This window comes from Myotis daubentonii, chromosome 11, assembly GCF_963259705.1.
Source record: "Myotis daubentonii chromosome 11, mMyoDau2.1, whole genome shotgun sequence".
Taxonomy (NCBI): Eukaryota; Metazoa; Chordata; class Mammalia; order Chiroptera; family Vespertilionidae; genus Myotis; species Myotis daubentonii.
In genome coordinates, this window is record NC_081850.1 from 53,899,768 (window position 1) to 53,913,825 (window position 14,058).

Genomic DNA, 14,058 nt, shown 5'->3' on the forward strand with positions numbered 1-14,058 from the left:
CCAGATGGGTACCAATGTCATTGATAATTCCTGAGAACTAACCTGATTGCTGCTTCAGACTAGGAGCCTGAGTTGAGCAGCACTTACCAGATGCAAAGTATGGGCTTTAAGTGACAACTGTGTCTATGATTACATTTTAAATTATAGAGATATTTAGTCTGTACTTGTGGCAAGTGAAAAACATCTAAATTTTAAAGGTCATTTCACTTGCCAGCCTCTATTTCTGCTTCAGTCTTTAAGACTTTGGTGCCAGGGTGCTCGCTTCGGCAGCACATATACTACAAATTGGAACGACACAGAGAAGACTAGCATGGCCCCTGCGCAAAGACGACACGCAAATTCGTGACGTGTTCCATAAAAAAAAAAAAAAAAAAAAGACTTTGGTGCCAGAGAAAGAATGATGGATGGTGAACTGGAAGCCAGTGTTAACACTAACTTTTGCTGGGACTTTGCAAATCCTTTCTCCATTTTGGACCTTAGTTTCCCCTTTTGCAAAATGAGGGAGTTGTACTAGCTGTCCTTTTCAGCTATTGTTCTATAATCACTAGATGAAGCGAAACTGCTGATGAAATCAGTATGCAGCAAGAAGAACTCAAGTTTGGTTTTGTGTGTGTGTGTGTGTGTGTGTGTGGTTTTGTGTGTGTGTGTGGTTTTTTTTTTTTTTTCAGGGCTTGAGGCCGGGTATAAAGATTTTATATCTTCATTTCCAGTATTAGGTAGCGGGGAAATGTGTCCATCTGTGAATTGGGTTGCTCATCATTCCTGTTCTCCCCCATGCCCTTTTCTCCCCACACCATGCGATGCTCTGGACACTTAGAGCCAATGGCTGTTTCTCCACATATGCCACTCACACTTGTCAGTTTCCTTTGCTTCTCTGGTTCTTTTGCCAGAAGATTCCCTTGTCTTTTCTATCTGGTGAACTCTTACTCATTCTTTTTTTTTTTTTTTAACTTTTCCTTTGAATTTTATATTTTGACATAATCTCAGGCAGAAAAAAGTTGCAAAATTAGTATAAAGAATTCTTGTCTACCTTTTACCCAGATCTCCCAAATGTTAACTTTTTAACCACATCTGTCATCCTCTTTCTCTCCTTTTCCTTTCCCCCAACACATTTTTTTCTGAACCCCTTGAGAATGAGTTTCAAATGATGCTCTCTTTTACTCCAAGTACTTCAGTGTGGATTGCCTAAAAAAAGGACATTCTCTTACATACTTGTAATATAAATATAAAAATCAGGAAAATAACATCGATACAGCACTTGGTTTATTTGGATTTTTCAAATCGTCCCAACAATACCCTTTACGGCAAAAGAAAATCCCAGAGTGTGCATTGCATTTATCCTGTCTCTTTGACTGCTGTGCCCTGACCAAGAATCGAACCGTGACCTGGTTCATAGGTCCACGCTCAACCACTGAGCCACAATGACCGAACTCATTTACAAGTTTGATAGACACTATCAAGAAAGCTCCTGTAAAGGGCTTTTCCAATTTATATTTCCATGAGATCATTTGCATTTTTCTGATGATTAGCGATGTTGAGCGCCTCTTTATCATAGTTCATGGCCTTATGGGTTTCTTCTGTGAATTGCCTGTTGGTGTTCTTTGCTGCTAGAATGCTGGCATGTTGTCTTTTTCTTTCTCAGTACTTGCTTGGCCTCCTCCTTGACAGAAGGGGGTTTCTCCACTTCCCTTAAACAGCCAGTTGCTCCCTCCTCTACTGTCCCACAACACTGTTCACACTGTGGGACAGCAGAGGAGGGAGCATTCATCTGACAGACATTTAATACTGGATCCACTCATTGCACAAGCGTTCTCTGTGAGTTCACTATGGGCTTGGCCTTGGGCTAGGGCAGTGATGGCGAACCTTTTGAGCTCGGTGTGTCAGCATTTTGAAAAACCCTAACTTAACTCTGGTGCCGTGTCACATGTAGAAATTTTTTGATATTTGCAACCATAGTAAAACAAAGACTTCTATTTTTGATATTTATTTTATATATTTAAATGCCATTTAACAAAGAAAAATCAACCCAAAAAATGAGTTCGCGTGTCACCTCTGACACCGTGTCATAGGTTCGCCATCACTGGGCTAGGTGCTAGATGTAGAGATAGGAGCAGGTCATTCATCGTCTCCACCCTCAAGGAGATTAGTTTTGAAAGGCAACTTTGGGCATAGAAAAGAGCATGAGTTTTGGATTCAGACAACATTTGGGTTTGAATCTGTGTGATTTAGAGCAAGTCACATGGCCTCACCAAGTTGCAATTTTTGTACTAGTGAAATGGGTTAACTGACACCTCCCTTACAGAGAGTCAACTTGAGAAGGGGAGAGAGACCATATAACTCAAGTGGCTAGCAAGGGCCTGTTACATAGTAGCCTCTCAGTGAATGAATAGTAATGAAAAAGCATCTTTTAAGAGGTCAAATGATTAGTTCTCAGAGGTTCTAGGAACTACTAATAAATTAGAATAAAAGAAAGGAGGTAGCTCCTCCCTCTGCAATAGAAGGGTAAGGATGAGTACTATGTGCCACTTGCCTAGATCCTGCTACAGTACATCCCTCATCTTGTCTGCTTTCTGTAGCAAGGCGAGCCCCTTTGTTGGGGCCCCTCACCCCAATTCATCTGCTTACTGTTAATACAGTATCGCCACTGCCCTGGGGAAAGCAGGTGCTTCCTTCCTCAAATAAATGTGCTCTTTAGAACATTCTCTGTAAGAGAGGTTTCAGGCTAGTTGTGCATGCTGTCACCCCCCGATCTCAAGTGCGTACCAGAGATAGCATGAGGTGGAAAGGAAATACTGTGTTTGTGGCAACCTCCAAGGGGAACGCAGACACAGTTCTGCCTGTTAGGTGACTCTTGGCAAGTCTTCCCTTCTGGGCTTCAGTTCTTCATCACTGCAATAGGAGACTGGATCTTATTTCTAAAAGCCATCTAAATGAGAACTCATCATGTAAAGGCAGTGTGTGTGTGTGTGTGTGTGTGTGTGTGTATACACTACTTTCCTTAGAAACCTTTTTATCCTTGGGACCCCTACAGCTCTTTATACCCACCTTAATGTCACGGAGCACTACACTGCATTTATTGGGGGTTATGACATGATTCCACACTGTCATAGCTGGTGGATCCACATCTGGTTTTTGGTTTCCTTGGAGTCAGAGTGGCTTCATTCCTTTAACACTTTATTGAGTGCTTACGGTCTACCATGCATTATGTTAGCTGGAGAAAATACAAAGATAAAATGTCAAAGTTTCTGCCATCTGAAACGGTAAGATAAATACAATATAACTGCTTTGATGGAGGTTTCTACAAAATGTAGGGGAGTCGAGGAGAAGGAATACCTATTCTGTTTGGTTTCCCTGAAGACCCAGGGGGTGGGCAGAGCCAGGGAGAAGGACTTGACAGGCAGTGGGAGTGCCCAATGTAAAGGCACAGATGTGGGAGAGCATAGTGTGTTCTGGCTACTGCCCAGGATTTAGCATCGTTAATAGGTAGGCAGATTCAGCTCATGAATTGCCCTTTATGCCATCCAAAGGACTCTAGGTTTTATGAAATAACCTAAAGGTGGTGACTAAGGCACTCTGAACATAGGAACATAGTAAACCTTGGTTCAATGCATGAGGATTAGGCACAGTAATTTGGAGTATTTCTATCATTTTGGTCTTGGGCACAATGTAACTTCTCTGAATTGATTTCTTTTTGTGAAATGGAAATTCTTAAAAACCAACCTGGCATTAGATAAAAGCTCAGTAAGTTATTTTATTAAGATAACATTTGTTCTACACAACACACATTATTAAACAATCTAGTAAACCCTTTAGTTGTTTCCTCCTCTGCAAAATGGGTCTTTCAATTTTACCTTTTCATTGCCCCGTCCTCCTTCCTAGCACTTACCATAATTTTAATTAAAATTTCTAATTTTCCCAGCCAAACTCTGAGATTTATAATTAAATTATTTGCATTTTGTGTTCCCAACTAGACTCTTAGCTCTATGAGATCACAAACTTTACATCCGCAGTTGCTAATGCTGTGTCCCTCTCAACTGAGGTTCAAGAAATGTTGGCCAAAAGAACCAATGTCAAACTTGTCTTTCAGGGTTGTTGCCAAGGGCCAGCGAACTGATACCAGTAAAGGTGCTTCACTATTTGTAAAGTTGTACAGATGGGTTTATTATTACTAAGAATTAAAATAAAGTGTGAGAAAAGGAACCAACGCCAGAGGCTTCCAACACAATCGCATAGCCTCTGGAGGCTTCTAAAGGACCAGGATTCACTTCAACCTTCTGCAGGAGTACAGCTCTTCAAGGCTTACAGAGAGTTCATCTGTTGCCTGTAAAAACAGCCGGAAACGCCCCAGTACCAACTAGGTTCAACTTCAAACTAGAGGCGGAAGGTACCTGCCTAGGTTCACCGGGCACACAGGAGAAGTTAGAAGCTAGGCGCTCTCGAAGAGGCTTCCCTGGATCAGACGGCCAAGCCACCCGACACGCCACACTGGGTCCCTTGTCCCCATCTCGGTCACGGTTGGGAACCCGCACCACGTGGCACTGGGAGTAGGGAGGATGACGCAAGCGATCCAGAGAGAAGGAGGCAGAACCTGTCCTGAAGCCGGCCCAGGGGCATCATGGGAGATGTAGTTTTTCTTGCGGGCGCATAAGGAAGGGTGCGAGCTCCCGCCCTGGTTTGATCAGGGAAGTAGGATTTCTAACGCGCAAGTCATGCAAATAAAGTGTCCCCTATTGTAGATGCAGCCTAGGTATCTTTGAAAGAAGCAGTGAAGGGAAAGGGGAAAAGCAAGGAAGACAAACCAAAAGATTATGAACGGGGAAGGAAAGGGTTAATCGATGTTACGCATGCGTACAGTGGTCCCGCAGGATGAGCCGGGACGGAAGAGGACTCCCGGGAGCTGTGTTTTCCCCGGAAGTGCCTGCCCTCCTCCCGAGTCCGCGCGGACGCGGTTTTCTTACCTCATTTGTACTCGCCCCTCCCCGTTCCTCTACGCGTCTTGGTTCCTGGTTGGTGCTTCCTGGTCGCAGCCGCGGCAGTGAGTATGTGTGTGGCAGACCCCTCGCGGCCCGTGGCCGGGGGACCCCCGCTCGCCCTCCGCCTCGCCCGCCGGGCTTTGGAACTGGCGCGTGTCGCCTCGCCGGCCTCCGCGTTCCCCGTCTGTCCCTCGTTCGTGGCGGGGCGCGCGGCTGGCGATCCCTCCGTGCGGCTGTGCCCTGCGCGGCTCGGCTGCCCAGCTGAGGTGCCCGCTCTTCCCTGCCCGGCCACAGCCCGAGGTCGTGGTTCGAACAGGGCTGGGCGCCATGGCCTCGGTGGGGGTGGCGGTTCTCTCTGCTTTACCCCCACGACCCCAGGATCGTTCCTGTCTGTTGGGGAAGCTGATGGGTCCCTTGAACGCAGAGGTCCCGCCGCACCGTGAGGGACCGGGCCGGGGAGGACCGAGCAGTCCTCGGCCAAGTCCAGCCTCTGGTCAGAAGCTGCAGCTGCAGGGCCAGAAACATTTCGGGAGATGTGCCCCTTCGCTCCTGTAAAACGGGGAGATGTGGGCTGTGTTCGCCAAGATCCCCTTTACCCCTCACATGTCGTGAACCCGCAGTTAGTTCACCGTGAAGAGCTGCCCGGGCGGCGGGGAAGCTCTGGAGCCGGCAGGGCGGAGGGGGAGGCAGGCCGGAGGGGGAGCCAGACTGGAGGGGGAGCCAGGCTGGAGGGGGAGGCAGGCTGGAGGTGTAGCCAGGCCGGAGGGGGAGGCAGGCCGGAGTGGGAGGCAGGCTGGAGGGGGAGGCAGGCTGGAGGTGTAGCCAGGCTGGAGGGGGAGGCAGGCTGGAGGTGTAGCCAGGCCGGAGGGGAAGCCAGGCCGGAGGGGGAGCCAGACTGGAGGGGGAGCCAGACTGGAGGGGGAGGCAGGCCGGAGGTGTAGCCAGGCCGGAGGGGGAGCCAGACTGGAGGGGGAGCCAGACTGGAGGGGGAGGCAGGCCGGAGGTGTAGCCAGGCCGGAGGGGGAGGCAGGCTGGAGGGGGAGCCAGACTGGAGGGGGAGGCAGGCTGGAGGGGGAGCCAGGCTGGAGGGGGAGCCAGGCTGGAGGGGGAGGCAGGCCGGAGGTGTAGGCAGGCTGCAGGGGGAGGCAGGCTGCCGGGGGAGGCAGGCTGGAGGGGAGGCAGGCTGCAGGGGGAGGCAGGCTGCAGGGGGAGGCAGGCTGGAGTGGGAGGCAGGCTGGAGTGGGAGGCAGGCTGCAGGGGGAGGCAGGCTGCAGGGGGAGGCAGGCTGCAGGGGGAGGCAGGCTGCAGGGGGAGGCAGGCCGGAGGTGTAGCCGCGGTTCTGTGCAGCCTCGCCGGTGACCGCGAATCTCATCTTCAGGCTGGATTCACTCGTATTTCAGGGTTGAATTAGGAGATCTTTCAGGCTCGAAGAATGAACAAGCTTCCCTCACACTCTTTCAGGACTTTTCCAAAACTTGGTTTTGAACACTTAGGCTATCACATCCAAAGACTTTTAAGGGGGCTTTGTGTATGCTTCGACAGTATTATGCTTTTGGGACGTTCCGTATTGCTGTTTTCCAGAGAGTCGGAGGGTGGGGAACGAGCTGTGGACGTGGAAGTGGGGATTAAGATAGTTATAAAGATAAGGTACTGCCTAGCGAAAGGAAAGAGATAGGGGAGAGGTGAAGGAAGTGCTTTGATGTTGGATTAATGATCCTAAGGGGACTTCATGCATCCCAAGAACAGCTGGACTTTTCCGAATAAATTTAGCATAATTGTCTCCCAGTAAACATCTCGTATTCTCCCTCTTGTTGTGTGACTATTGTTTCACACAGTCCTCTGGGTCCTCTACTCCAGTCGGATTTGCTCCCAAGTGAAAGTCACATTTGAGGAACGGACAGACTTTAACACTAGAGTCAACAGTTTTTAATATCTCACCATCAGGACAGCTCACTTAAAAGTAATTCAGGTTTTAAGTTGAAAATAAATTCTATTAGTCACTTTCCATTGAAAACTGAGTTTAAAATCAAGATGCCAATTTACATCTCCGTGAGAATGGATACCTCTGTTACCAAGAAGAAACTCCTAGGCTCAAAGTTCTTTGAAAGGAAGAGCAATAGGCCCGGCATGATCAGAAGGTAGACTGCTAGAGCCGAAGCATTGGCTTTAAAGACTGTAGTAAAACCCAAAAAGCTTAAATAAGCCTTCCATTGTCTAGTTTGAAAATTCAGTGAAGGGTTACTGCCCCCACTTTTGAATGTTGAGAGCCTGTGCAGTTATTCTCTGCGGCTGTTTTAAGCCATTTTAATTGTTTAGGTAAGTTTCACCCCCAAACTAATGTTTAAGTTTCTTAACCTAAATCTTTTTTGCTCATGGGATGGATGTCTATGATCTTTGAGTACCAAGTTGGGAGGCTCCTGGGTGCTAAACTGACAAACTCAAATGTATGCTTTGCCTTTCATGGTTTTTCTACTCCACTGGGAGCTAAAATGGATACTCGTGAAATAAATTTAAGTGTTAGAACCAATTCAAATATAGCTTTGAAGAAAGGCTTTAAAAAACGTTTATTTGGAATTATTTTAAAATTAAAAAACAACAACACCTTAGTGAACACTTGGCTGTAAGTTACATCTTCAATGTAAACTGAAGATGTTGCGTGAGATTATCTGAAAGGTTATCAGACTTAAAATTTTGTGATTCTTATAGGGACCTTATGTTATCTAGTTAAGTATGCTTGAGAATTGTGTACCTTGATAAAAAAAAAGCCAAGAAAGCCTAAATCAAGATTTTATATTAATTCTCTAAGTATACACTTTTTTAAAAAAGTAAATTAAATGCATGTGAATGTAATTAAAGTAGTAAAATAAACCAAAACAGCCTCAGGCAAACCTTAACCCTGGCATATAGAAACTACATAAATAGAAGAGCAAGTTATGCAGAGCACAATTTTCAAGTACAGAAGATAGAAAATCCTCTTAAAGGCCATAGGGGCTAAATTGTTAAATTCATTTTTCTACATTTCAGGGAAAGAGATAAACCCTTAGACCCAAGGAAGTCAGTTTTTATTATATTTCTTTAGTTTATTTTTGGCATACATTCACAGGTGTGCCTATGGCTCTATTCTTAATCCCTTTCCTTTGGGATGGCTCCAAGAGTAGTACAAATTTGTAACTCTGTAATTTAGCTCTTTAATTTTTTTCTGTGCTGCACTGGAATTATGTTTTATCTTAAGTCCACACTGGATCCTCAGGATGGATCCAGTGAGGATTTTGAGGGAAGCATAATTCCTTTGACTTCTTTTAGAATTAATTTACCTATTAAATGAAAAGGAAAGGATTCATCTTTTATTTGAATTCCTCTGAGGCTAACATTTCAATATAAACTGATAAATGCTATGAGCATTATTATTCAGACAGCCACATTCAACTTGTATGACTATAACTGCATAGCCACCTGAAGGACAGTGCAAGAAGGGAACAGGTAAAAAAATGTACCTTTTAGAAGGAAAAAGGCATTGAAAGTTTGTTTCTTTTCTCCTATCTTTATTGATATAACTGACAAATAACATTGTGTAAGTTTAAGGTGTTCAACATGATTTGATACACATATATATAATTACCACATTGATATCAGTTAACACATCAATCACCTCACATATTTCCTTTTATTTTTTTTTAGTAAGAACATTTAAGATCTGTTCTCTTAGCAGATTTCAAGTATACAATACAGTATTGTTAACTCAGAACTTAATCTTCTTTTTAAAAATCTAGCTTTATTGAGGTATAATTGACATACAACATTGGCTAAGTTTAGGATATACAACAAAAATTGGTTTCTTTTTTTCTGTAAAAAATTTTCATTAATTTCTTCATTGGCTTTTATTTATTTGACTAGAGGCCTGGTGCACGAATTTGTACATGGGTGGGGCCTCTCTGGGTGGCCTGCGGGGATAGGGCCAAAACCCGCAGTCCATTGCTGCCTGCAGCTCCTACCTGCCTCTCCTGCTCATCCTGGCCCCACTGTACCTGCCGCAGGCTCGCGTCCAAGCAGTCCTGATCAGGAGAGGCTTCATGCTGCCATAGCAGCGCTCACCAGCCATGAGCCCTGTGTCTGGCACCCTCCTGAGGGGAGTGGCCCGCAGGCTGGGGCTGAAATTGACTCTCCTCGATTGCGAGAGGGTGCAGGTCAGGCCGAGGGACCCCACCAGTGCACAATCAGGCCAGGCAGGGACCGTGGGAGGTTGGCCAGGGTGCGAGAGACCACAGGAGGGCTCAAGGGTGTGTCTGACCCATCTCACTCAGTCCCGATTGGTCAGACCCCAGCAGCAAGCTAACCTATGGGTTGGAGCATCTGGTGGTCAGTGCACATCATAGCGACTGGTCTACCAGTCAACTATCTGCCTCCTGGTGGCCAGTGCATATCATAGCAAGCTGTTGAGCAGCCTTAGCATATCATTAGCATATTACGCTTTGATTGGTTGAACAGTTGACCAGATGATTGGACACACTTAGCATATTAGGCTTTTATTATATAGGATTCTTGGAGTCAGCTGGTTTTATCACCAATGTCAGAACATCCTGACATTTTGGGCAGAGAATTGGTAAACTAAGAAAATGACTAGTCTTTCTAAATCATGTCTGTATAGATAAAAGGGGAGTAGAAAGAATAAATTGTCATTGTTATTCTCTAGGCTGTCCCTGATTTTTTAAAAAACATGAGTTATTTTTCCAGAGCTCTCATTTTGATCAATATTCCATCAGTACCTAATTGAAACATTTACTGTATAGATTTTTGGTTGATGACATGAGAATAGTTGGAATAGTTGGAGACAACTATGAAAATCCCATCATAATTTTCTTATTTTAGGTACATATTAGACATCATGGCTGAAGAACAAATGCCTGATGATTTATTCTTTATTAATTTAACAGACATTTATAGAGATCCTGCTAAAATAGCAGTTACTCTGCTGGGTTTTGGGGATCCATTGTTAACCAAATGCATATAGTTCCTGCCCTCCTGGGGTATGTGATTAGTGCTTATGGGAGATTTACTTTAAATTAGTAGTTAGAAATTTGGTGTTTTGAAAGTGCTATGGAAGCCTATGAAAGAGACACTTAATTTAATCTGGTGGGGCAAGGAAAGCTTCCCTGAGAAGTGATGCTTAAGCAGAATTGAAGGATGACAGGATTTAATATGCTCACAGTCAGAAAGTAAAGTTCTTCCAAAGCTGAGTTTTGCCTCAGTTTCAGGTCCTTAGTAAGTTTATATTTTATACCTATCTTTTAGCTGGCACAGAAGTAAACCAGGTTTATCAGATACACACACACACACACACACACACACACATATATGATGATATGATGGGGAATATAATATATATAATATATATATATATTAGAGGCCCGGTGCACAAAAATTTGTGCACTCGTTGTGGGAGGGGGGTCCCTCAGCCCGGCCTGTGCCCTCTCGCAGTCTGGGACCCCTCGGGAGATAACGACCTGCTGGCTTAGGCCTGCTCCCGGGTGGCAGAGGGCAGGCCCAATCCCTAGGTGCAGCCCCTGGTCGGGTTCAGAGCAGGGCCGATTGGGGGGTTGGGGCGCCGCCCCCTGTCATGCACAGAGCAGGGCGATCGGGAGGTTGTGATGCCACCCTCAGTCACGCTCAGGGTAGGGCCGATTGGGGGTTTGGGGCACCACCCCCTGTCACACTCAAGGCAGGGTCGATGGGGAGGTTGCGGTGCCACCCCCTGTCATGCACAGAGCAGGGCCCATCAGGGGGTTGGGGCGCTGCCCCCTGTCACTCACAGAGCAGGGCCCATCAGGGGGTTGGGGCGCTGCCCTCTATCACCCACAGAGCAGGGCCGATCAGGGGGTTGGGGTGCCGCCACTGTCACACTCAGGGCAGGGCCGATGGGGAGGTTATGGCTCTACCCCATCACATACAGAGCAGGGCCTGTCCGGGGGGGGGGGGGGGCGGTTGGGGCGCCGCACCCTGTCACACACAGAGCAGGGCCGATCAGGGGGTTGGGGAGCTCCCCACTATCAGGCACAGAGCAGGGCTGATCAGGGGGTTGGGGCGCCTTCCCCTGTCACGAACAGAGCAGGGTGGATAGGGAGGTTGTGGCCCCGCCCTCTGTCACACACAGAGCTGCAGGGCGATCAGGGGGTTTGGGCGCTGCCCCCTGTCACGCTGATCCCGGGCCAGGAGGCCTCGCGGCTCCGCTGATCCTGGTGCTGGGAGGCATATTACCCTTTTACTATATAGGATAGAGGCCTGGTGCATGGGTGGGGCCGGCTGGTTTGCCCTGAAGGGTGTCCTGGATCGGGGTGGGGGTCCCCACTGGGGTGCCTGGCCAGCCTGGGTGAGGGGATGATGGCTATTTGCAGCTGGTCACACACCCTTCAGGGTGGGGGTCCCCACTGGGGTGCCTGGCCAGCCTGGATGAGGGGATGATGGCTCTTTGCAGCTGGTCACACACCCTTCAGGGTGGGGGTCCCCACTGGGGTGCCTGGCCAGTCTGGGTGAGGGGCTCAGGGCTGTTTTCAGGCTGGGGGTGACTGAAGCTCCCAACCGCTCCTTTTTTTCTTTCTTTTTTTAAAATTCTGGGCCAGCTTTAGCTTTGAGGCTTGGCTCCAGCTGTTAGGCCTCTGCTGCTGAAAGTAGGTTTCTGGCCTTTGCTTACAATGTTGCGATCCTACTGGCTGAAGCCTGGCGGACTAAAGCAGGTTTCTGGAGTTTTGTTTAGCTTCTATATTTGTTACATAGTTGCTTAGAGTTGCAGCTCAGAGGCCTGCAGTGGCAGGCGGGGAACGTTGGAGTCCTCCGTCACTGAAGCAAGCAAGCCTCATATTAGTTTCAAGCTGCCTGGCTGCCGGCCACCATCTTGGCTGGCAGTTAATTTGCATATTGCCTTGATTAGCCAATGGGAAGGGTAGCGGTTGTACGCCAATTACCATGTTTCTCTTTTATTAGATAGGATACACACACACACACACACACACACACACACACACACACACACACATATATATATATATATATATATATATATATATATATTTGGTTAAGGATTAGAAAGCCATGAGGTTATTTTTTTAAATTGAGAATAAAAATCTACACAAAAACAGTAAATAAATTTGTTACCCATTATAGATGTTAGTCATAGCTGAAGTAATATTCCTATATGAGAATGTATACCAGAAAAGATGAGATCCAGAACCAAGGAGAAGAGGTAGAATGGATGGAATAGTGAGAATTACATAACTATATTTGTGATTTTGGAGAAAAAGTATTAGGTGTCTGAGGCAATGGATCACAACCTCCTTTTTCCTTTCCAACATACCTGCAAAATATGTCATTTTCTTTAATAACTATAACTCAATTTGTTGGTAGTAATTTTCATTTGGGAGGGTGGGCATTATTAGAGTAGGTCATAATTGGATTTAGAAATCCTTGAAAAAAAGCTGTTCCAAGAGAAAAAGGTATTTTTTAAAAAAAATCCTTACCCAAGGGTATGTTTTTATTGATTTTTAGAGAGAGAGAGGAAGGGGTGAGGGGTGACGAGAGAGAAACATCGATGTGAGAGAAAAACATCAATCATTTGCCACCCATAGGCATCCTGGCTGGGGCTTGAACCCATAACCTTTGGTGTATGGGCCAATGCTCTAAGCAATCCAGGCCACCTGGCCAGGGTGAAAAAAAGGTATTTTAATATGTTATTGAGAAAAATGATAGCCTTTGTATAGAAGTTAGCACTAAACAGGACTGACCCAAGTTTTAAAAATACGTTCTTTGTATGACTTTCTCTTTTACAGCATCACTGTTACAGACTTTCATGATGTTTGGTGGTTATGAGACTATAGAAGCTTATGAAGATGACCTTTATCGTGAAGAGTCATCTAGTGAACTAAGTCTCGATAGTGAGGTGGAATTTCAGCTCTACAGCCAAGTACATTATGCTCAGGATCTTGATAATATCACCAGGGAGGAAGAACATGAAGAAAAGAACTCTGGGGATTCTGAATCATCTAGTAGTAAGCAAAATCAAAAGAACTTAATTATCCTTTCAGATAGTGAGGTCATCCAGCTATCAGATGGGTCAGAAGTCATCACTTTGTCTGATGAAGATAGTATTTATAGATGTAAAAGAAAGAATTTTAGAGTCCAAGCAAAAGAAAAGACCAGAGTTTCTCCTGCTTCTCTTCATTCTCATGAGTTGGATGGTAAGAAATGCAAGAAGGATATTAAGAAGCCTAAACCTGAAGAGAAATCAGGTATGGTCCGAGAGGTTATGATTATAGAAGTCAGTTCAAGTGAAGAGGAAGAGAGCACCATTTCAGACAGTGACAACGTGGAAAGCTGGATGCTGCTGGGATGTGGAGTGGAGGATAAAGATGATGATATCCTTCTCAATCTTGTGGGATGTGATAACTCTGTTAATGAAGGTTAGTATCATGTTGGCCATTTTGAAAAGTAGTATCATCTTTAGAAGACTTTTCCTAGACAAAAAGGGTCTGCTCCATTTAATTCCTCACCTTTTGGTCGTGTTTTTTGCCTTGTTTCTTGTGAGACTCTCTTACCAAAGGCTACTCTAATGGTGGTTTGTCTGAACATCAGAAAGAGTATGTCAAAATATCAAAGAAACTCTGCTTCTGCTGGAAGCAATTTCATAGCTGCTTCTTCCTGTTTGGCTAGAGCCAGTTCTGGACCTGAAATCTTAGTTTCCCTCTCTCTCTGCTTGGTACCACAGGTGAGTACCCCAACCACCTCTGACATTGGTCCCATGCTCTCATTCAGCCAACTCTGTTGGGTCTGCTTCTTCTTAAGTGATTTGCTTACCTAGGAGTTATTCAGGTAGCAAGCATTGGGATTGCTTGGTACACATAGGATATGGAATTAATATTAAGATTGCAGGAGCTCCACAATAAGTAAAGTAGGAAACTGAAAAGCTAAAAATGTGCAGTAAACTGTAGGAGAGAATGCAAATTCTGAGAACCACATCACAGGATTGAAATTTCGGTGTTAGCTTTGTTTCTTCTGTCACAAGTAGTCATCTAGTATTGATACTTATCCTTTTAAAAAG

General features: G+C 45.7%; 1 protein-coding gene and 1 non-coding gene across 3 annotated transcripts in view; both read left to right on the forward strand.

Annotated features, from left to right (window-relative positions):
- The first annotated feature begins 254 nt into the window (after window positions 1-254).
- On the forward strand, window positions 255-362 carry LOC132212856 (U6 spliceosomal RNA). Its single transcript, XR_009447802.1, has one exon. It is a non-coding gene; the product is annotated as a U6 spliceosomal RNA (small nuclear RNA).
- Window positions 363-4,898: 4,536 nt separating this feature from the next.
- The window catches only part of ZCCHC7 (zinc finger CCHC-type containing 7), a 203,358-nt gene continuing 194,198 nt past the window's right edge, over window positions 4,899-14,058 (forward strand). The window contains exons 1-2 of one of the 2 annotated variants that reach the window (XM_059657354.1): window positions 4,899-5,035; window positions 12,791-13,420. In XM_059657354.1, coding sequence (XP_059513337.1) covers window positions 12,811-13,420 — 610 coding nt within the window. In that variant the 5' untranslated portion in view covers window positions 4,899-5,035; window positions 12,791-12,810. Of the gene's footprint in view, window positions 5,040-12,790; window positions 13,421-14,058 lie in introns of both variants that reach the window. The other variant, XM_059657356.1, reaches the window with a different exon arrangement.